The 24,594-nt window shown below is 44.2% G+C and overlaps 1 protein-coding gene across 2 annotated transcripts in view; it reads left to right on the forward strand.

The window, feature by feature from the left end:
• Positions 1 to 24,594, forward strand: part of LOC123772376 (protein masquerade-like) — a 65,901-nt gene that overhangs the window by 33,946 nt on the left and 7,361 nt on the right. The window contains exons 3-6 of one of the 2 annotated variants that reach the window (XM_069324273.1): positions 12,168 to 12,320; positions 16,181 to 16,251; positions 20,017 to 20,341; positions 22,729 to 22,919. In XM_069324273.1, coding sequence (XP_069180374.1) covers positions 12,168 to 12,320; positions 16,181 to 16,251; positions 20,017 to 20,341; positions 22,729 to 22,919 — 740 coding nt within the window. The remainder of the gene's footprint in view (positions 1 to 12,167; positions 12,321 to 16,180; positions 16,252 to 20,016; positions 20,342 to 22,728; positions 22,920 to 24,594) is intronic. The other variant, XM_069324274.1, reaches the window with a different exon arrangement.

Below are 24,594 nucleotides of genomic sequence, written 5' to 3' on the forward strand. Positions count from 1 at the left end.
ACAATTCGCTCCTTCAGTTACGTTCACGGCATCTACATTTTCCCGCCAAAATTTCCAGGTCACGCTGTCGCCAGTAAAAAAATAATTATATATATATATATATATATATATATATATATATATATATATATATATATATATATATATATATATATATATATATATATATATATTATAATTTTTTTTAGGCTTCGTAACACATTTCTAATTTTCATTTATTAGTGTGTATATATATACACAGTACATTATAAATATTGTCGGCATACGGTTGCTGTAAAGGTTATCTTGAGATGATTTCGGGGCTTAGCATCCCCGCGGCCCGGTCCTCGACCAGGACTCCTTTTTGTTACACACCCCAGGAAGCAGCCCGTAGCAGCTGTCTAACTCCCAGGTACCTATTTATTACTAGGTGAACAGGGGGCATCAGGGTGAAAGAAACTCTGCCCATTTGTTTCCGCCTCCGCCGGGGATCGAACCCGGACTCTTAGGACTTCGAACCTCGAGTGCTGTTCACTCAGCCGTTAGGCCCCAAAGGGTCGTCAGCCGGGTTCGTCGGTGGCTCCACCACCACAGCCATGGTGGAGGGTGTGCGCTGGAAGAGGTTCGTCGCTGGCCCCACCACCACGGCCATGGTGGAGGATTGTTAGCTGTAAGAGGTTCGTTGCTGACCCCACCGCCGCGGCCATGGTGGAGGGTTGTGAGCTGGAAGAGGTTCCTCGTTGGCTTCACCACCACGGCCATAGTGGAGCGTTGTGAGCTGGAAGAGGTTCGTCGCTGGCCCCACCACCGCGGCCATGGTGGAGGGTTGTGAGGTGGAAGAGGTTCGTCGCTGGCCCCACCACCGCGGCCATGGTGGAGGTAACTAAGGCCATTACTCTCCTGGGGGCCTCAGGGCAGCCCGTCCTCTCCACCGTTCCCAATTTCACTAAACTGATGTACTCAATTTTCCGCAACTAACCTAACCGAGGACCAACAAATAGAAAACGGGACCTCACGTCAGTTTTGAGTCGCCGTGATTTCTAGTACATCAGTTTTTGGCCGTAGGGGATATATTGGTCAAGGTGAGATTTACGCAGGCGATGAGTCACAATAACGTGGCTGAAGTTTGTTGACCAGACCACATACTAGAAGGTGAAGGGACGACGACAAGTAGTGTAGTGTAACTTTTTTTGTTTGTTTTATAGCGTGAGTAAGGAAATTGTTGTGGATGGCAGGCAGTTTGTTGAGGACTTTGTCCTCTTACAAATCAAGTCTGAATTTGGCCGTTTCACTGTATGGACGTAATTTGAAAATGACAAAAAATTGAAAATAAATTTGGGATTTTTTTTTCAAAAAAGAAAGTTAAGAGTCCTCTGGTAGGTTAGGAGGGCAGGAAAATCTAAAGTTTCAACACGTCATGAAAAACGTTAATTGAAAGTTTCCTCTGATAACCTAACCGAGTAAGCCAGAGGACTCAAACAGAAAACGGGACAGTACATCACTTTCATGGGCTGATTTCATTTCCAATTACGAAAATTTTTGGCTACTGTAATAGTAATAATCAATTATTTTATTAATAATAATATTGCATTTATAAAATATTCATAATAACATGTTTTAGGGATTACTTGGAAAGAAATTGTGTTACTTTAATGCTTTATTTGCTTTATTTTATTGATTTATTTATATATACACGAGTTGTTACACCCTTGTAGAGCCAGTAGCACGCGTACCGTCTCGGGCGGGTAATTAATCTTAATATTCCCCTGGAATACGACCCGCCAAATCGTTTAACAACCAGGTATCCATTTTATCGCTGGATGAACAGGGGCTACAGTTAAGGATTTGCGCCCAGTACATCCTCCCCGGTTAAGATACGAACCCAGGACACAGTGCTCGGGAAACGCCAGGCGAGTGTCTTACCACTACGCCACTTTTCCGCTAAACTAAAACTTTTCCGTTTTACTAAAGTAAAACATTAGTTTGTTTAAAAAAAAAAAACTATTTATGTATTTAAATATTTCCAAGGAATTTGAAATGATTTTTTTATTTTCAATTTGTGTGAAAATGTTGCTAAAAATCACTAGTAAACTAGAACTAGTAGTGTGTGTAAGGGGAGGGGGGGGAACTATCAGGGGGGAAAGCGTCAAGCCATTACGACTATATAGCACTTGGAAGGGGTCAGGATAAGGATTTGGGATGGGACGGGGGAAAGGAATGGTGCCCAACCACTTGTGGACGGTCGGGGGGATTGAACGCCGACTTGCATGAAACGAGACTGTCCAACAGTGTGGTTCAGAATGCGCTGGCACACAGGATGCACAACCCAGCGGGGTTTCTTCCTAATGGGGACTGTTGCACATGCTTGGCGGTATGTCCACTCACAGGATGAGTGGCGCTGCCCAATAAACTCGCCCCTCGGGGCAACATTTAAACAAATACACTGGCACCATTACCGTCCAACCTTGACTTGGTGGAGGACAGTGTACAGTGGCGTCTGGCAGCAGTGTGAGTCTGCCTTTCTATCCGGGTGTGTGGGACGACTGTGACTCGGTGGGGGGGGCAGGGATGAGGTGCATGAGTAACACCATGAGTCAATAAAACCTGTAAAGTGAAAGCTAACAGCGAGAACGGAGAGGAGTGTAAACATTGAGAGAGAGTGGGAGAGGAGAGAAAGTGGAGAGAGAGAGGGAGAGGAGAGAAAGTGGAGAGAGAGAGAGGGAGAGGAGAGAAAGTGGAGGGAGAGAGAGAGTGGGAGAGAGAGCGAAAGAGAGTGTGTGGGATAGATTGGGAAAGAGAGAGAGAGAGAGAGAGAGAGAGAGAGAGAGAGAGAGAGAGAGAGAGAGAGAGAGAGAGAGAGAGAGAGAGAGAGAGAGAGAGAGAGAGAGAGAGAGAGAGAAAACAAGGACTGAAACAAGGCTACCATCTCAAGTTTAACATTTTTACCCCCAGAAATATCATGAAAAACATCTAGAAAGATCTGGATTTTTGCAAATACACATCTGAAAAGATAATATAGAAATATTTCACGTATTACTTCTCCTCCAGCACAGTTTATGTAAATATAAATAATAGCGCTGAAACTTAAGGAAATAATAAAAAGTAATAAGGCTAGTTACCTTGATAATTCTACATTAGGGTAATTGCTCCTTCCAGCGTTGATGATTGATGTTTAGCGGTGTAAACATGTTAGTAAGATGTGGATAATTCTTGAGAAAACTTGCTTATGTTTCTTACATTGAGCTTGATTTGTAAAGTTTGATATTTTCCTTTTTAACTCCGTCTTGCAGTACTTACAGTGCTGTTGTAGCCTCACCAGGAGAATTATCCGGCCTCTGAGTAGTTACAGTGTACTCTTGTAGCCTCGCCAGGAGAAATATCCGGCCCCTGAGTAGTTACAGTGTACTCTTGTAGCCTGGCCTGGAACATTATCCGGCCCTGAGTACTTACAGTGTGCTGTTGTAGCCTCGCCCGGAACATTATCCGGCCTCTGAGAAGTCTTGCATCCACTCATTTCTGAATTTTTGTTAAGTTAGGATACAATAGCTTAGGTTCGGTTAGGTTGGTTTGAATTAGGTTAAGTTAGGTCAAGTTTTGTATCCATGCCAGGCTATAGGCGCCTGGTGGACCCCGTCAGAAGGGCGCAGCGACAGGTCGGACGCGTGTCAGTTAATACGACAGCCATTTCCGAATTGCTAAATCCTTACAACTAGCAGTTGCCGGCATGTGAAGAGCGGTTTAGAGTGCATGTGTCTGGTCCATTTACTCGCGCGGTTCACTCACTTTGCCTTCCCTTACTGTCATTTCTCCACCAGGAAGAATAACTGTTACCAGTCCGTCCTCCCCGTGCTGTCAGCCAGGGGTCAGATTCACGAAAGCACTTGCGAACGTGTACATCTTTCCTCAATCTTTGAAGGCTTTGGTTAAATTTATTAAACAGTTTACAAGCATGAAAACTTCCCATTCAACTGTTGTTATTGTTATAAACAGCCTACTGGTGCTTCGGAGCTCATTAACTGTTTAATAATTGGAAACAAAGCCGCCAAAGATTGAGAAAAGATGTACAGGTTCGTAAGTGTTTGCGTAAGTGCTTTCGTGAATCTGGCCCCAGGTGACTGGGGTCACGGTACACCGCCAGCATAGTCAACTGTGACATGGGAGACTGTGGTCACGGTACTGCCCAATACTAGTAAGAGCCCCGACCATGTTAGTTTAGTTCATTTATTATGCACCCCATACCCATCCTGTGGGCGGTAGTGGAAAGGGTTACAGAGGCACATAATGGGCTCAGGGACTGAACCCCACAATTCATTTAGCTAAGCAAGTTACAATCTTGATGAGCTAGTTACAAAATTCAATATAAGTCGTCACATCAACAATGGGTTCGAGATCGACCTCAAGTACAGGTTCTAAATTAAGCAACTGACATATGTGGAGAGCTAGTGTCAAAATTTATATGTTTGTCCTGCACACCGCCCCCCATCCAGTGGGCAGCGGTGGATAGGTTACAATCACTTAGTTACTACCTACAGTTAGCAAACTGGGGATATTTGGCTAAAATTTCTGGTAGCAGATCATTTTGAATGAAATATTGACACATCGCTGGAACATTGGTTATAGAATTGTCTCTAAATTCACGTATCTTTTCGCACTCCATCACATAGTGACGGAGGGTGTGCGAATAATTTTGTTGACACAGTTTACATTTGGTCAGGTCTACATCAGCAGATAATGAGAATTCCCAGAGATACTTGTAACCGAGTCTAAGCCGAGCAGTAGTAACATCTAGAAGTCTGCTGATTTTATTGGATGATCCATAGATGTGTGGCTCCTCTTGCATGATAGTATGATGATAGATGGAATTACTGGTGTCAATTTCACTTTGCCTCAGATCTACAAGATCTTGTTGAAGCTCTCGGTGTACAGCTGCTCTCAGATTGCTCATTGACAATCCAAGGTTACACTCAACGGCTCCTTTAAAGGCAGATTCTTTGGCTAACTTATCAGCTCTATCATGCATTCGGAGGCCAACATGAGATGGAGACCACATGAAATGGACTCTGTTACCATCCTTAATAATTTTGTTGTATTTGTGTCTAGCTTCGGACACGAGCATGTTACAGTTATGTCTTAAAGAGTTGAGAGCATTTAAGGATGATAAGGAGTCACTTACAATTAATGTATCAAGTTTTGAGACTTGTACACATTTCAGTGCAAGGATCAAGGCAAATAGTTCAGTCTGAAGGGTAGAGGCCCAGTTGTTTATACGGACTCCCCACTCAAAGTATAGGCCATCGCCCATTGTCAGGACAACTGCACTTCCAGCTGCACCCGTGGTGCGGTGTAGGGAACCATCAGTATATATAATTTGAGAGAGAGAATGCTCTGTGGACAGAGCATCAATATGGCTTAAGGCGTTGAGCTTTGCCTCAAGACGAAGCTTGGGCTGATCTCTAATTTGCTTCTTGGGTGGAAAGGGAGGGATTAAAACTGGAAAGGGTGTAACCTCCCACGGTGCAGGAAAGTGCCGTTGTTGTTTCTCTTGGTACAAATCATGAACCTGATACATTCTGAGTTGAGTTCCAGTTTTTGTTATCCATTTGGAACAATGCTGATCTTCAATAAAGAAATTCTGGAGGGCTTCTGTGCAAGGATTAGGATGAGTTAGCCTAAGCATTTTTATACCAATTTGACAGTTAATTTCAGTAACACGATCAACAACGCTCAGAATATTAAGTTCCTTTCTCATATTAAGTATCTTTGTGGTACGAGGGCACCCAAGGATTATCCTCAAGGCTTCGTTTTGCAATTTTTCAAGCCCTCCAAGCTTTCTTTCAGGCATCAAAACAAGCAGAGGTGCAGCATAATCTACTAAAGATCTGATGTATGCCAAGTACATCATTTTGACAATTCTGACATTGGCACCATAGCTTGAGTGATAACCTGCAACAGCCTTGAGAGCTCGGAGCCTCTCTTTAAACTGACGACAGAGTCTGAATACAACAGGACCGTACAGTGGCACCTCAAGGCCAAGGTATTTGAATCTGTTTACATAGTAAAGCTGGGAGCCATCAGACAGTTGCATCTTGCGAACAGCTCCTCCCTGCCTGGGTGGGCGCCGATTTAATATCTTTGTTTTCTCTGCTGAGATAATTAAACCTAGGTCCTGACATGAGTCTAATACAGAGTTAAGAGTGTTCTGCGTGTTAGCATACCCAGTGGTGTGTATCATTATATCATCAGCATAGCTAATGATGTGGACGTTGGGTTTGCTCGGTACAGAGTTTAACAGCGTGTTTATTAAGATATTGAATAAGGTAGGACTGAGGACACCACCCTGCGGGGTGCCTAGTTCAAAGTCTCTTGTTACACTTCTATGCCCCTGGAAAAATACAGATGACTTCCTGTTGGATAAGTAACCCCTGATCCAACAAAGAAGCCGACCACCAATATTCATTCTTGCAAGCTCACTCAAGATAACATGTCTATTTGCAATATCAAAGGCAGACTTAAGATCTAGGAAGGTGGTATATGACTTTTCAGTGTGCAGGGTAAGAAAGGTGGTGATGCAATGATGCACACTCCTTCCATGCATGAAGCCATATATCTGGGGGGATAGCATGGTTCTTATTCTATGGAGGAGACGGTTTAGGACCATTCTCTCGAATGTTTTGCAAATGCAGCTAGTAAGGGAAATTGGGCGGAAAGCATTCTCTTGATTTGGCTTGGGAATTGGAATGATTATACTGTTGGTCCAAGAGTTAGGAAGCTCCCCAGTAACATAGCTCATATTATACAGCTCAAGTAGGGGATTCCCTGGTACTAAAGGGAGCAGACGCAATATGTCATAAGTGATACCATCTTCACCGGGGGATGTGGCTTTGCCTTTGTTTAGGGCCGCGAGTAATTCAAACTCAGTAAATGGCACGTTGCATTCATCTTCCTTGTGGAGCATGAAGTCAACGAGCCTTTCTCGATCTCCGTAACCAGCATTTAATCTGAACTGTATGTCTGGGGGAAGATTATTGAAGCTAGAGGTGGTTGCCCAAGCATCGACTAACTCGGTTGCTCTGTGTAGAGGGTGAGGGTGTGCTACTTGGCCGAGCTTATCGCCTTTAATTCTTTTAATATCCTTCCATGCCTGGCTGAGGGGGGTGTGAGAGTTGAGACTGTTAACAAAAGTTTCCCAGTTATCTTGCCTGAGCTCTGTCATGCGCTCCCTCGCCTTGGCTAGGGCTTTCTGAAAGAGCTTGAGCATTGCTGGCGTACGTGTTTCCCTATATGCAAGCCCAACTCGTCTGGCAGTGCGTTTCAAAGTACGCAGTTTGGGGTCATTGTAATAGGCATGGCGTTTATTACCTTTCATATCGTTGCGACTATTGGATGGTGCAGGGGGCCGACCTAAAGAGTCAGCAAACATCTGAATGCTCTGTACTAGACCGTCGTTAAATGTCTGGACTGTGGAGGGATCATAAGTGCTGTACCACTCTGACACATGAGCAACAAAGTCTTCACGTCGAGCAGGAGGAACACTGAGCCGTTTGCGTTTGAAAGTCCCACCGGGCAGGATAGTATCTCCTATACATAGAGTAGTCAATCTAGGGTGATGATCTGACAACAAATCTGTTACAATAGATGATGTGCACCAGACGTGAGAGACGTTGAAACCAACACAGAGGTCTAGAATGCCTCCACAAATATGCGTGGGTTCAAGGTCACCCACAATCTGCACATCTTGGTGACTATTTAGTAGCGACAGCAGTTGATTCCCGTTACCGTTACTGAAGCGAGAGCCACCATGTAAACAAGAATGCGTAGCGTCAAGCCAGAGCGCGCGTGTTGACATTCTCATGTCGTCCAAGGCGACCTCTAATGCGGATACGCGTAACGTCATCCAGTCTGACTTTTTCCCCCAAACTGTAAAACCCTCGTGGCAGAAGTGTACTTTCTATTAGCAAGTGGTTATTAATTTTCTCTGTAATTGTAGTACATACTTCGATTACTGTACAACTTGGGGGAAATGAATCAATGTCATTGTGTGTATCATGTTAGGCGTGACGGTCTTTAATGCAGCTTCACTTTCACACTCTCTCCTGCTGTATGTGGTTCCCTTGCTGCTCGCTTACCCTCACAGCCTCCAACCACCGTTTTTACCCGTAGGTAAAGAGCCCCGTCGCGTGTCACGCCAACTTTCCCGTCACGGATCATGTCCCCGAGTGTGGCGGGAGTGTAACCGCTCCCCGGCTCCCTGTGGCGCGCCTTAACACTACTGAATTCATTATATTCACCTGTTTGTTGAGAGTCTGCTCTAGTTGTGGTTATGTGTAGTGAATGTTTTGCTGTTGATTGAATAGAATATTGCAAAATGCTACTCAATAATGAGTGCATAAAAGTGAAGGAGCAACAATATCAGAGATGGAAATCAAGTTCCACTGATATTTGTTCAATGATTAGAGATATAATTTATGGGAGTTATAGGGTGATAGTTTGTTCCATATGATGGACTGGCAGTGTCCATAGAGTATACTATAAGAAGCTATCCACACACTAGAAAATGAAGGGACGACGACGTTTCGGTCCGTCTTGGACCATTCTCAAGTCGATTGAAATTGAAATTGAAATAAGCTTATTGAGGTAAAATACACAAAAAAGGGATGAGGTAGCTCAAGCTATTCTCACCCTGTTCAATACATCGTGTTAATACACACATAGACACACATCACAAACAATAAACATATTACCAAACATTCTGAGAGATAAACATATACATTTCCTCCTTTACACAAGTAACAAGTCGATTGTGTCGAGACAATTGTTCCCATTGTTTACACTTGAGGATTTGAATGCGCATCCTGTCAGAGTTTCATTTCCTGGCGCTGATGTTCATGTAGTAATGTGTCATTATGGGGGCGAGAGAGACACCGACGTCTGTGTTCTACTGAGGGAATTGTTGTCGTGACTGGAGTCTAAAATGTGGCTAATTGCAATAATGAAGGACGCTCTGATTCGTCCATTTAGGACTGGACGGTTAGAGCGACGGTCTCGCCTCATGCAGGTTGGCGTTCAATCCCCCCGACCGTCCACAAGTGGTTGGGCACCAGTCCTTCCCCCCCCCCCCTGTCCAATTCCAAATTCTTATCCTGGTCTCTTCCCAGTGCTATATAGTCGTAATGGCTTTGGCGCTTTCTCCTGATAGTTACCTTGCCTCTGACTCAGTCTTTCATTTTCGCCTCCTTAACTTTGAGACAATGTGGCATAGGCCTATAGCCCGGTAACCCATCGGGCCTGTCGAAATCAGGACGTCTGATCTCTGGTCTTAGGCTTAAGGCGTATCAGCAGCAGGAGGGTTATTAAGGCCAACACAAAAGTTTACTGAATAAACCATTAAATATAAACTAATTTACTCGTGATCTCCCGATCAGAGGTCAAAATCAAAGTACATTTTCGGTGCATATGTTCCGAGAAGCTTGGTATACCTCTGAACATAACCGTTGTCACGTCTGACCTCGAATTACGGGCTATTCATGCCCGTGCCACCTCTTGGGTGGCTTAATCTTTATCAATGTGACCACGAAATATATACAAGGGGAATATTGAGTGGTGTGGCACGGGAGACATCTCCCGTCACGCAGGGTGCAGTCGCACCTCCACAGATTTCCAGTATCATCTATTGATACTGGTAATGGCTCAAAAAGGGCCACCACTTACGGGCTATTCATGCCCGTGCCACATTTTGGGTGGCTTAAACTTCATCAATCAATCAGTGGTGTGGACCAGCAGGTTAGCCAACTCCCCACGGGGTCGGGGCGGGGGCGCACTAACTCCTGTTCTTATGGAAGAGTTACAAGGGAGGACATGGCAACAGTGACTCGAGTTAACATTCCGGAGACGCGTGATTACCTTGGCTGTACCACGGTGGTGGTACGTGGCTTGGTTATACACCGGTTTATCCCAATAATTAGTATAACCCTCGTTGTCCTAACTACGTGCCTACATTACCTCCTAATGTCCTGGTGCCCGAGCCCATCCGCCCCGGATCTAAATGCTCCACCAGCGACCCAAGGACGCAACAATTATGCACATTCTTCTCTCCTGCTACACCGAGCTTGTCCACACACTGCCTACATCTTTTAGTACCAGACTACAATTTCCACAGTCAACAATGTAGTACTCGGCGTGTACAGTCCTAATCAACCCAAGACGCTACAGCTTCGACACAGAGCAGACAGCAGACTACGACCGCATCGAGCCGCCACGCTCTCGCTCCCCGAGTTTAGACACTCACAATTCTCAATCGAGCTGCCACGCTCTCGCTCCCCGAGTTTAGACACTCACAATTCTCAATCGAGCCGCCACGCTCTCCCACATAGAGCTCCACGACTCCGGCCTCACTCAGCTCTCTGCTCTGCTCCAGGCTTCGTCTCAACGTCTGCAACACTGCTAAATCCAGAGACACATCCGCCGACTACGCAGTTCACTTTTCGACCCCAGTTACCAGCCGCACTACAACCTGATCCTACGGACGGTCCTGTACGTGCGACCTCCCACCCTACGACCCCAGTTAGATGACATCAGCGAAGAGGAGGAAGTTAACTTTGATGGTTATGTAAAGCGAGCAGGGCGTACAATTCGCCGACCAGCTAAGTTCCTTGATCAAGTATTTTTCCTTTCATCCCCTGGGAGGGGGAGTTCTGTAGCGAGTAGATTATCCCAATAATATACTCGCTCCAAATATAGTGTTAATGTTCCTGTCAACCTTAGGAGATGAATGAGGTGAGGCGTTGCCCGGGCAACACGGTGAGATGCCCGAGCAATATAAGCAGCGGTGTAGCGAACATTAACTAGTCTACTTTCAAGTGTGGTCTAGAGCAGACACTTGCGAGATACTGTACCAACGCTCAGTGCGCTCAACTCACACCAACGTATCACCTGTGTACTTCTGTATATTCGACCAAATATATATATAGTATCTTAGTGTCTGTGTTTATTTGTCACCATACTTTACGTAACAACAGAACCGTTACACACCCGGCCTGACCCCTCCTTGCCTGCCGGCCAGGCTCACCCCTTCCTGCTTACTGTGCTCCCTGGGGGGAGACCTCCAGGTGGCGCTCCCTGGGGGGGAGACCTCCAGGTGGCGCTCCCTGGGGGGAGACCTCCAGGTGGCGCTCCCTGGGGGGAAGACCTCCAGATGGCGCTCCCTGGGGGGAGACCTCCAGGTGGCGCTCCCTGGGGGGAGACCTCCAGGTGGCGCTCCCTGGGGGGGAGACCTCCAGGTGGCGCTCCCTGGGGGGAGACCTCCAGGTGGCGCTCCCTGGGGGGAGACCTCCAGGTGGCGCTCCCTGGGGGAAGACCTCCAGGTGGCGCTCCCTGGGGGGGGGGAGACCTCCAGGTGGCTCTCCCTGGGGGGAAGACCTCCAGGTGGCGCTCCCTGGGGGGAAGACCTCCAGGTGGCGCTCCCTGGGGGGAAGACCTCCAGGTGGCGCTCCCTGGGGGGAAGACCTCCAGGTGGCGCTCCCTGGGGGGAAGACCTCCAGGTGGTGCTCCCTGGGGGGAAGACCTCCAGGTGGCGCTCCCTGGGGGGAAGACCTCCAGGTGGTGCTCCCTGGGGGGAAGACCTCCAGGTGGCGCTCCCTGGGGGGAAGACCTCCAGGTGGTGCTCCCTGGGGGGAAGACCTCCAGGTGGCGCTCCCTGGGGGGAAGACCTCTAGGTGGTGTTCCCTGGGGGGAAGACCTCCAGTTGGCGCTCCCTGGGGGGAAGACCTCCAGGTGGCGCTCCCTGGGGGGAAGACCTCCAGGTGGTGCTCCCTGGGGGGAAGACCTCCAGTTGGCGCTCCCTGGGGGGAAGACCTCCAGGTGGCGCTCCCTGGGGGGAAGACGACCTGGATACCATGATGCGCACCCCACCGCCGCAGGCTGGTCGAGGTGGTGGTGGTGGCTGGGTCAGTACTCGACCAGAACACCCGGGCACCAGCAACAGCAGCACCACGTAAGAATGAACCGGAATATAATTCGCCAATATATCCTTTGTATAAACACCGGCAATGATGGTACATTCGTCTTCCACCAAGACACAAGTGTAATATGTGTTGCATGGTGTTTGGTTGGTGTGTGTGTGTCAGTGGTGCTGTGTTTGTGTGTAGTCTCTGAGTGGTGTTTGGTGTGTGTGACTGTGGCTTCTCTTGCAGCGCTGCTGGACTCTCTGGCCACGGCCACAGAGACAGAGAAGTGTCCGGGCAAGTGTTTACACTCCCTGGCGGCCCAAGTCTGTCACGAGGTGGTCCAGGGCGCGGACCTCTGCCCTCCAGGCAAGGCGTGCTGCCGCCCCAGGAGTCCTCCAGGTGAGTCCTTCCTCCACCCCTCCAGGTAAGTCCTTCCTACACTCCTCCAGGTGAGTCCTCCCTCCAGGTGAGTCCTCCCTCCAGGTGAGTCCTCCCTCCACCCCTCCAGGTGAGTCTTTCCTACACTCCTCCAGGCGAGTCCTCCCTCCAGATGAGTCCACCCCTCAAGGTGAGTCCTCCCTCCAGATGAGTCCACCCCTCAAGGTGAGTCCTCCCTCCACCCCTCAAGGTGAGTCCTCCCTCCACCCCTCCAGGTGAGTCCTCCCTCCACCCCTCCAGGTGAATCCTCCCTCCACCCCTACAGGCCGGTCCTTCCTCGACTCCAAACCCTCACCTTCTCTGTAGCTATTTTTGTCACGTCTGTTATTACTGGTCATTTGGAATCGTCTTGACCTGACCTCTGGTGGCCAGATATAACAGTTTCCTTTGTAAATATTAAGTGGTGTTTGTGTGGTGACTACACACCTGCTCTCCTGCTGGTGTGTGGTGACCTACACACCTGCTCTCCTGCTGGTGTGTGGTGACCTACACACCTGCTCTCCTGCTGGTGTGGTGACCTACACCTGCTTTCCTGCTGGTGTGTGGTGACCTACACACCTGCTCTCCTGCTGGTGTGTGGTGACCTACACCTGCTTTCCTGCTGGTGTGGTGACCTACACACCTGCTCTCCTGCTGGTGTGTCTCCTGACCTCACACACCAGGCCGGCGGGAGGGGGGGGGGGGCAGTCAGTGTATAGGAATGCTGGCGGTCGTGTGATAGGCCTAGTACCATAGTGTATAGGCCTACCCCAGGCTATAGCCACTTATATACATGCTCCTTAGCTTTAGTTGTCCATTGTTTCTGCCTCTACAGGGGATCGAACCCGGAACCACGAATCTACGAATCCACTCAGCTGTCAGGCCCCTAATGTTATGTTATATATATATGAGTGTAAACAAATGCATTTTCACCTGGATAAACCTTAACTTTTTTAGCTTTTAAATTTGTGATAGATAATTTTCTGTTTACTTATACTCAGTAAGTATTAAAGTTGACTTATTTCTGACTATCGCTATTGAAGCTTGTATGATATTACGACTGATCTCTTGTTCACTCTGTCACTCTTCCTTTGACTCTTGCTGAAAGACTTTCACTATGTTATTCTTGAGACCCAAGACTTCTTGCGTAGATATGCCCCATCCCCCCCCCCGGGGGCATATCTACGCAAACGACTATGACGCAACACTGAAGCAACCTTTATATACCGTTGATTCAGTGTTGATTCTAACGTTAATTTAGCGTTGATTCTACGTTGATGTAATGTTACTTTAAAGTTGATTCTACGTTTATATAACGTTAATTAAAAGTTGATTATACGTTGATATAACGTTAATTAAAAGTTGATTATACGTTGATATAACGTTAATTAAAAGTTTATTCTACGTTGATATAACGTTAATCTTTCGCTGATTTAACGTTACTGGAGCATGTTATAGTCGGTAGATTACAACTCCACAACCTTGTACTCACCTAGTAGCGAGTATGTACTCACCTACTTGTGCTTGCGGGGGTTGAGCTCTGGTTCTTTGGCTCCGCCTCTCAACTGTCAATCAACTGATGCACAGGTTCCTGAACTGATATACAGGTTCATGTGTGTGTGTCAACAGCTGCCACAACATCTGTATAACCCTCGTGTTAACTCCCCCTCACAGGTGACTAATACCAGTATACTAACCTCACAATACTATCATTCTGTAGTGGAGATAATACCTTATATGTCTATGACAGTGTCAGACCACGGAGGAAAATTGAAACAGGAATTTCCTTAAGTACTTTCATATATTAATACATCTTCAGAAGGAGTGTATATGTATATATGTGTGGATAACTAAATCAGATATACGGAGTGTAGAAATGCAAGACTAAAGATTAGTTATGTACCGACCAGAGGTTTTTATAAATTATTATATTTTGAGTTATTTTTTTATACTACAGTTACACAATTGAATGGATAGATATTGCAGGACATTTGCAATATATAGGACTTTAACTAGGCTGTTAGAATGCCTTTGTAAGACTATAGACGCTCGTGTATATAAACTCTTGACTGCAATAAATGTTGATGACTATAGCGACGCTAAAACTTCCTCATCCTTAAATTATAAAGATGTTAGCTGTGGTGGGTTACATATACAGTCACATATAATCAGCTGTAACAGTTTGTGGGAGTAGATAATGTTGTAGCTAGTCATTTTCCAAATGTTTTCTTCAATGACTTACAAAAATGAGACACTTTGGATCAGTGCCGGTATATCTTACCTGTCTTACCTGACCGATGCATCACCTCACCTCACCACTTTATGCATAGTATACATGTAACTCATCCCCCGGATGATGGCTATGTCTGACACAACTCCTCTCAACACACCATAATATCCTGAACACCACAAGGAGGCACAACTCAACACACCATAATATCCTGAACACCACAAGGAGACACAACTCTCAACACACCATAATATCCTGAACACCACAAGGAGGCACAACTCAACACACCATAATGTCCTGAACACCACAAGGAGACACAACTCTCAACACACCATAATATCCTGAACACCACAAGGAGACACAACTCTCAACACACCATAATATCCTGAACACCACAAGGAGACACAACTCTCAACACACCATAATATCCTGAACACCACAAGGAGACACAACTCTCAACACACCATAATATCCTGAACACCACAAGGAGACACAACTCTCAATATCCCGCTTGGATAATTGTATTCCAGCGTGGGAAGTGGAGACTTCATCTTCCTACAGATGTAGCGGCTTTGGAGAAAGTTCAGCACCGGACGATGGATGATCCCGACAATTTTTTCACAAGATCAGATGTAACATAAACAAGGAGCAACAGTGTCAAGCTAAACAAGCCACTATGTAGGACTGAGAACAAGAGATGCTTTTCCACCCACAGGGTTATAAACCCACAGAACGGCCTACGCGCAGAAGCCGTATATGCCAAAACTGTTGAATTTTAAAATCCAGCTAATAAAAATCATCAGGATAAATGGGGGGGAGAGAGCTTTGACAAGCCGCCGGCTTTCTGTCCTCATCGAGGCTACTATAGTGGTAGTGGCTCACAGGTAAATTCTGGTAATTCAGGTAAATATCCTGAACTCGAATACACATATAATTTTCCCCCTGAACACTAAACACGATAGTAATGATACATGGTGATGATACATGGTGATGATATATGGTGATGATACATGGTGATGATACATGGTGATGTTACATGGTGATGTATCGGTAGGCCAGACTCATTGTTGACCTGATGCATGACTGTAGACGTGGCTGCAGCTTTAGGCTGTAAGGGAGTGAACCAGCCCTGTAGTGGTGGTATCTGTAACCTCCCACACATCTGTAGCCTGTAGTTACATTGTACCTGTATACTAAATGCCCTTTTTACTATATGGTAGATCATCTTAGATCTCAGTAAAGGACGACCTTGTACCGTGTGCAATATATTTTTTAAATAAATAGTTCGTTATTATTATTAATAATATTATTATTATTATTACCCAATCCATCCTCCTGTTTTGATGGTACTTTTTGTAACTATGTGGTGGAAGGATGATGATTTATGACTCGTATGTTCCCTTCAGTAAGATTATATACCCCGTCTGTTTAAGAACTTCTGCTCTGTTGAATCTAATGTGTTGGATATCTACACAAGGAGATAATCTGATAGTTTGGCTGGTTAGCTGACCATTGCTGATTCAAACCAACATGCTATAGCCACACAGTCATTTCAGTTTGTGTAGTACATGGCGGGCCATATTACTAACAAGGCAATTACGTGACATTGCAGGCGAGGCAGCCGGCGAGACTGAAGCCATCGCAGACTCTACAACGGAAACAACAGAGGACCAGGAATATGAGGTTAGTACCGTACAACACAAGGGGGAGGCTAAGCACCACCTGTCTTCCTCTTATTACTAACACTTCCTGCCTAATAGAGTTTGTTGAAGGGCAGAACTTCAGTTCCTAAGCCCTGACTTTCCAACTAGTCATCTAATCTAATACTGTGGCTCATGACCCTTAGATTTCCTGAAATATCTGTTTTTAAAACACTGGCTGGAGTTACTCGAGTGCAGCTAGGGAGGATAAACTCTGCATGTCAACTGCATGTATCGTCAAGAAGAGTGAAGGGACGACGACGTTTCGTTCCGTCTTGGATCATTATCGACTTGAGAATGGTCCAGGACGGACCGAAGCGTCGTTGTCCCTTCACTTTCTAGTGTGTAGTTTGGTCAACATATTTCAGCCACGGTATTGTGACTCCTCGTCTGCATCAAGAAGAAGAGTTATTCTACTATTTCATATTCTACTTTACTGCATTAATAATAATAATAATAATAATAAATAATAATAATACACTAACGTACATACCTATGTACGTCTTTGTACATAGGTATGTACAAAGACGTACATAAATTGAGGCAGAAAAATACATAGGTATTTGTATGTATTTATATATATACAAGACGGTACATTAGATTGTGAGAGTACATACCATTTGTGTTCTTACATTCTTGTGAAGCCACTAACACACAGCGTTTCCGGCAGCCAAGACAAGGTAAGACATGTACGTTGCATGAAGTCACTAATGCGCAGTGAGCATTCCGGCATAACATCAGATTAGAGTTAGGGTGTTTAAAAGTTTGAGGACGCAACATGAAAAGAAGTCTGAGCAAATGAACAGGCGTCATTAGGGAATACTTAAAATTAACGGAGATGTGGGAACATAATTGAACTGTTGAAGGTTTTGAAAATAATTCACAATTAAACAAGAGACATTCATAAACAACAGTTGCTTTTACAATTAATATGAAGTTACTAATTTATAAAAGTAGAATAAGAAAAACAGCATGCAATGCTTTATGGTATATATAGGAATAACAGTATTTAGTAGCATCAAATATGAGGTAAATAATAAGTAATGTTCACAATTACCACCAAAACACTGGTTCACATGTAGGACCAGAAAAGGTAAGAAAAATTGGTTACTTAAAGTTAATAACGTAATGCTTAGTTTTTCTTGTTAACTGGACAAGATAAGGACAATTTTTTAATCTCATTAGGAAGGTCACCTCACAGTTTAGGACCCTTGATTTGCAGAGCGTTTTTGCTTTGGTCAAGTCGCACTCCTGGGATATCAAAATTATAATTGTTTCTCGTGTGATGTCCAAGGGTTCCGCTACAGCCTTCTAGGAAGAGCTTAAGGTCAGGATAATACTCCTGTGCAGTGCTACTCCTGCACTGCAGAGGAGTAGCAGTGCAGTGCAGAGTTTTATACATGTATTATAATAATAATCATAATAATAATAATTATTATTATTATCTAAAAGAATTTGTGTACAAAGAAGAATAATGTACAATTGTCGGGACAAGAGTTAAACATGCTAATGAACCCACTAATTGCCTAAAGGGTTTCGGGCAAAACATAAAATAAATAGACAACAAATTTAAATAAGTGTGAGGTGGTAAAACACTTAATACTAAAGAAGTAAATTAACAAAATGAGAACGTCTATGGAAAAATCAATGAATGCAAAAAATGGTGATAATTAAGGATAACAGGCATAGACAATTACAATATGGAGTCAGTAGATGTAGCTTATTTTATTAGATGTAGCTTATTGTACAGTAGTTTATTTACATTAATAACAAAATGGAAAAAAAAGAAATACAAGGTAAATATAAAAAATATATAAATATAAATATAAAAAAATAACTGGAGTCCTTCTTATAACATTTTCTTCGGAACATAGACGACTCGTCCTCCTAATAGAACATCGCATTTTTGACGTATACTCTCACCTAAGACCAAAAATCGTCGTACTAGACAATGGTAGCGGCTCGCGAAATTAACATGCTGTTCCGTTTTCTGTTTTGGGTCCTCTGGTAGGTCAAGATAAGGGGCCAGATTCATGAAAGCACTTACGCAAGCACTTACGAACGTGTACATCTTTCCTGAATCTTTGACGGCTTTAGTTACATTTATTAAACAGTTTACGAACATGAAAACTTCCCAATCAACTGTTGTTATTGTTATAAACAGCCTCCTGGTGCTTCGGAGCTCATTAACTGTTTATTAATTGGAAACAAAGCCGCCAAAGATCGAGAAAAGATGTACAGGTTCGTAAGTGCTCTCGTGAATCTGGCCCCCTGGGGCACTATAATACGACACTTTCTTGACATTGGGAAACCTGAGGAAGACGGGCTGCAGAACATAAGATTAAAATAGTAATTTAGGGTGTTAGTGTTGGTACACTGTCGTTGTTCACCCCTGCTAGTACACTGTTGCTCACCCCCTGTTAGTACACTGTCGTTGTTCAACCCTGCTAGTACACTGTTGCTCACCCCCTGTTAGTACACTGTCGTTGTTCAACCCTGCTAGTACACCGTTGCTCACCCCCTGTTAGTACACTGTCGTTGTTCACCCCTGCTAGTACACTGTTGCTCACCCCCTGTTAGTACACTGTCGTTGTTCACCCCTGCTAGTACACCGTTGCTCACCCCCTGTTAGTACACTGTCGTTGTTCAACCCTGCTAGTACACCGTTGCTCACCCCCTGTTAGTACACTGTCGTTGTTCACCCCTGCTAGTACACCGTTGCTCACCCCCTGTTAGTACACTGTCGTTGTTCACCCCTGCTAGTACACCGTTGCTCACCCCCTGTTAGTACACTGTCGTTGTTCACCCCTGCTAGTACACTGTTGTTCACCCCCTGTTAGTACACTGTCGTTGTTCAACCCTGCTAGTACACCGTTGTTCACCCCCTGTTAGTACACTGTCGTTGTTCAACCCTGCTAGTACACTGTTGCTCACCCCCTGTTAGTACACTGTCGTTGTCCACCCTGCTAGTACACCGTTGTTCACCCCCTGTTAGTACACTGTCGTTGTTCACCCCTGCTAGTACACCGTTGTTCACCCCAAGGACATGAGTAAACACATTAACAAAGAAATGCAAGAAATTAGATGACAATAAATGTAGAAATTACATAATACTTGGTAAATACAAATTTAAGATAAAGAGGAACACAAATATAACTTATTAGAAGGATAAATGTGAGTGAAACTAGTTACATGTAATTATTATTTATAATCAATGCCATGATATTAAGTAAATATTTGTTAGTCTCTCTTTTAAGAGTGGTTGAGGAGCACTCTGGCAAGGATGAGCAATGACTCGATACTTTACATATTTAAGGATTTCAGTAACGGAGCCGAGTACTGTCTGGGACTGGAGTTGGTGATAGCTCTTATTGCTGGTTTATGTTAAGTAATTAGTGGTCAAAAGTAATTTTGGGTTGTAGATCCCCAGGCATGGGGGCTTGAAGGCGTATTGGTTACTCTTTTTACATCTAAATCATATACGTATTATCTTAATGTTTGGTAATAAAATGTGTTATACTGAGCGGCGGTCCAGATTATCGATATGTATATGTATTTGTGTAAATGATTGTATATGTATATATATAACATTAACAATTGTGTAACTAGCTTCAAAAAGATTGTCACTTGCTTAGCTAAACGAACTATGGGGTTCCTGGTACCCATTATGTGCCCCTGTAACCCACTCCACCACCACCGCCCACAGGATGGGGTGCATGATAAAGAAATTGAAATGTGTGTGTTACAGACGACGTCGGTGACGGAGGCCCTGTCGACGTGGGGCGGCATTATAGACGGAGAAGAGACGGTGGTGAACGGGGTAGAGGCCGGAGGAGACCCCTTGCCCACGCCCCAACCCTCCACGGACCTGCCCCTCCGTCGCCACACGCCCGACGACCCTTCGCCAGAGGCAGGAGCGAAGCCCCTGGAGGAGGAGAAGAAGCCCCTGGAGGTGGAGGAGAAGCAGAGTATAGAGGAGACCAAGTCCGTAGACTTCGAGGTGGAGGAGACGGGCACTACTGAAGAGCCGACCACCATTCCTCCCAAGGCCCAAGCTTATGCCCCCTCCAGCAGTGAGTCTCACTGCTCTATAATGTCTCTTTTCTTCTTAATATATTAAGTGATATCATGATTTGATATATTTTCAAGCCCGTAAATATATATAAGGAATGATAATTCTTACTGCAATAATTTTATTTTTTAAATTATTCCTCAGTTGTGTTACTATTAATATTATTATTTTGCAAATTATATTATTTGTAGTTTATATTTTCAATTCTTTAGTTTTCATGTTGTTCACTCCTGTTAGTACACTGTTGCTGTTGTTCACTCCTGCTAGTACACTGTTGCTGTTGTTCACTCCTGTTAGTACACTGTTGTTGTTCACTCCTGCTAGTACACTGTTGCTGTTGTTCACTCCTGCTAGTACACTGTTGCTGTTGTTCACTCCTGCTAGTACACTGTTGTTGTTGTTGTTCACTCCTGCTAGTACACTGTTGTTGTTGTTGTTCACTCCTGCTAGTACACTGTTGCTGTTGTTCACTCCTGTTAGTACACTGTTGTTGTTCACTCCTGCTAGTACACTGTTGCTGTTGTTCACTCCTGCTAGTACACTGTTGCTGTTGTTCACTCCTGCTAGTACACTGTTGTTGTTGTTGTTCACTCCTGCTAGTACACTGTTGTTGTTGTTGTTCACTCCTGCTAGTACACTGTTGCTGTTGTTCACTCCTGTTAGTACACTGTTGTTGTTCACTCCTGTTAGTACACTGTTGTTGTTGTTCACTCCTGCTAGTACACTGTTGTTGTTGTTGTTCACTCCTGCTAGTACACTGTTGCTGTTGTTCACTCCTGTTAGTACACTGTTGTTGTTCACTCCTGTTAGTACACTGTTGTTGTTGTTCACTCCTGCTAGTACACTGTTGCTGTTGTTCACTCCTGCTAGTACACTGTTGTTGTTGTTGTTGTTCACTCCTGCTAGTACACTGTTGCTGTTGTTCACTCCTGTTAGTACACTGTTGTTGTTCACTCCTGCTAGTACACTGTTGCTAATGTTCACTCCTGTTAGTACACTGTTGCTGTTGTTCACTTGTTAGTACACTGTTGTTAATGTTCACTCCTGCTAGTACACTGTTGCTGTTGTTCACTCCTGTTAGTACACTGTTGTTGTTCACTCCTGCTAGTACACTGTTGCTCACTCCTGTTAGTACACTGTTGCTGTTGTTCACTCCTGCTAGTACACTGTTGTTGTTGTTCACTCCTGTTAGTACACTGTTGCTCACTCCTGTTAGTACACTGTTGCTGTTGTTCACTCCTGATAGTACACTGTTGCTGTTGTTCACTCCTGTTAGTACATTGTTGTTCACTCCTGTTAGTACACTGTTGCTGTTGTTCACTCCTGCTAGTACACTGTTGCTGTTGTTCACTCCTGTTAGTACATTGTTGTTCACTCCTGTTAGTACATTGTTGTTGTTGTTCATCCCTGCCAGTACACTGTTCCTGTTCACCCCTGCTAGTACACTGTTCCTGTTCACCCCTGCTAGTACACTGTTCCTGTTCACCCCTGCTAGTACACTGTTCCTGTTCACCCCAGCCAGTACACTGTTATTGTTCACCCCTGCCAGTACACTTATTGTTCACCCCTGCTAGTACACTGTTCCTGTTCACCCCTGCTAGTACACTGTTCCTGTTCACCCCTGCTAGTACACTGTTCCTGTTCACCCCTGCTAGTACACTGTTCCTGTTCACCCCTGCTAGTACACTGTTCCTGTTCACCCCAGCCAGTACACTGTTATTGTTCACCCCAGCCAGTACACTGTTATTGTTCACCCCAGCCAGTACACTGTTATTGTTCACCCCTGCCAGTACACTGTTCCTGTTCACCCCTGCCAGTACACTGTTATTGTTCACCCCAGCCAATACAGTACACTGTTATTGTTCACCCCTGCTAGTACACTGTTATTGTTCACCCCAGCCAGTACACTCTTATTGTTCACCCCAGCCAGTACACTGTTATTGTTCACCCCTGCCAGTACACTGTTCCTGTTCACCCCTGCCAGTACACTGTTATTGTTCACCCCAGCCAATACAGTACACTGTTATTGTTCACCCCTGCTAGTACACTGTTATTGTTCACCCCAGCCAGTACACTGTTATTGTTCACCCCAGCCAGTACACTGTTATTGTTCACCCCTGCTAGTACACTGTTATTGTTCACCCCTGCCAGTACACTGTTATTGTTCACCCCTGCCAGCACACTGTTATTGTTCACCCCTGCCAGTACACTGTTATTGTTCACCCCTGCCAGTACACTGTTATTGTTCACCCCAGCCAGTACACTGTTATTGTTCACCCCAGCCAGTACATTGTTATTGTTCACCCCTGCTAGTACACTGTTATTGTTCACCCCTGCCAGTACACTGTTATTGTTCACCTCTGCCAGTACACTGTTATTGTTCACCAGGCCTGCGAGTGTGCCCTGGAGTATGTGTGGCAAACCGTATCAGTGAGTACTGCGAGGCAGCCTTGGACGTCAGTCAGCTTTGCCGGACAGGACTTCGCTGCTGTGTTTCCGGTGACCTCTTCGCTGACGTCGATGACCCACCTAAAGAATTTGTCCTTCTCAACCCCAAGAAGTCCACAGTGGAGCCAGAGGTCAGTTGACTGTCAATAATTGATGGAGCAACAGGTCAGCTGGCTCTTATTAATTAAGGGAGCCAGAGATCAGTTAACTTCTCTGGTAATGGGGGGAGCCAGAAACTAGTTGACTTTCATAACACAGTAATGCAGAGAGCCAGAAATTAGTTGACATTCACAGTATTGGAGAGAACCAGAGATTAGTTGACTTTCACAATAATGGAGGGAGCCAGAGATTAATTGTCTTTGTAATTAAGGGAGGCAGAGATTGGCTTCCTCAATTAATATGAGACAGAGATCAGTTGGCTCATTAATGTGTACTAGGATGTATACAATACACATAATGTGTAGAGTGCACAGTTCATTTGATGGCGATATATAATAGTGTAAGCTATTTACATACTGTTAGCACTCACTTATCCAAATTCTGCTGAATCAAATATTTAGGTTATCTGGCCAAAATTTTCAAGAACTACACTTTTCAAGATCTACTGTATAGTATCAAACAAGAAGGTAAACTACAACAAGACAAGCTGAAGCTCTGCTTTTTAATTATATTTTTGATTTAAAGTGTGTATGGAAATTCAAATCACGTTGTTGGTTGTGGTACCAAAAATTGCAAAATATGGTCGTTTTAGGATTTTCCCTGTAAAAATTCTGTTTATTTAATGAAGGGTCCTTTCCATATACATTAGTCCAGATAAGTGAGCTTAGACAATACCATAGAAAGCTACATTTTTGTAATACATATTACATTCAATTTTTCATATATTTTTTATTTTCACCTTTGTGTTTTTAATTTTTCATTGCCTATATCATAAATCATAACCACCTCCTACTTGAATGTCATCATTATGGAATTTGAGGTCTTACTCTGAACTATATGTGATAATTTTTCAGTAACAGACACCAATATGTAGCCATCAATGACATCATCATCCACTCTACCACCTCAATAGGAGTGCCACAAGGCACCATCTTAGGACCCCTCTAAATTGTTATATGCATGAATGATTTATCAAATATGTCTAAAATTCTTAAACCTATACTGTTTGCAGATGATATTACCTTCATTTTTTCAAATGCCAACTCCACACACTAAATAATTTTTTAAATAACGAAATAAAACCAAGTCCACTTGTGGAAGTCAACGAACAAACTCATTAAACTTAAAAAAAAAAAAAAAAAAAAAAAAAAAAAAAAAAAAAAAAAATTGTCAAACCAAATACACCTTCAGATAGTGTCAAAATTAATAGTAAAAATGAGGGGAAGGTAACTTGGTTGATACGTAGACAGGAAACAACTTCAGTACTCACATACAGCACCTAGCCAAAAAAAATTCTAAATTTGTTAGTATACACTCAAACATCAGATATTATGTTCCCCACTCAATCTTCTCATACATTACTACTCGCTAATCTATTCCTATCAAACATACGGTATCTGTGCATGAGGTTCAACCACTGCAAACTACCTTAAGCCCATTATCACTCTGCAAAAATCTGCAATCAGAGCTATAACAAATTCTGCCTTCAGACAACACACAGCTCCTCTGTTTAAATCCCTGAACATGCTAAACATACATGCATTCCAGACATTCTCTTGTGCTATTTACACTTACAAAACCTTATTCCTAAATTGTAATCATGTTTTGAAACTCTTCTTGTTAACTGTAATAAAACTCGTGAATATC

This window comes from Procambarus clarkii, chromosome 14 (assembly GCF_040958095.1).
Source record: "Procambarus clarkii isolate CNS0578487 chromosome 14, FALCON_Pclarkii_2.0, whole genome shotgun sequence".
Lineage (NCBI taxonomy): Eukaryota > Metazoa > Arthropoda > Malacostraca > Decapoda > Cambaridae > Procambarus > Procambarus clarkii.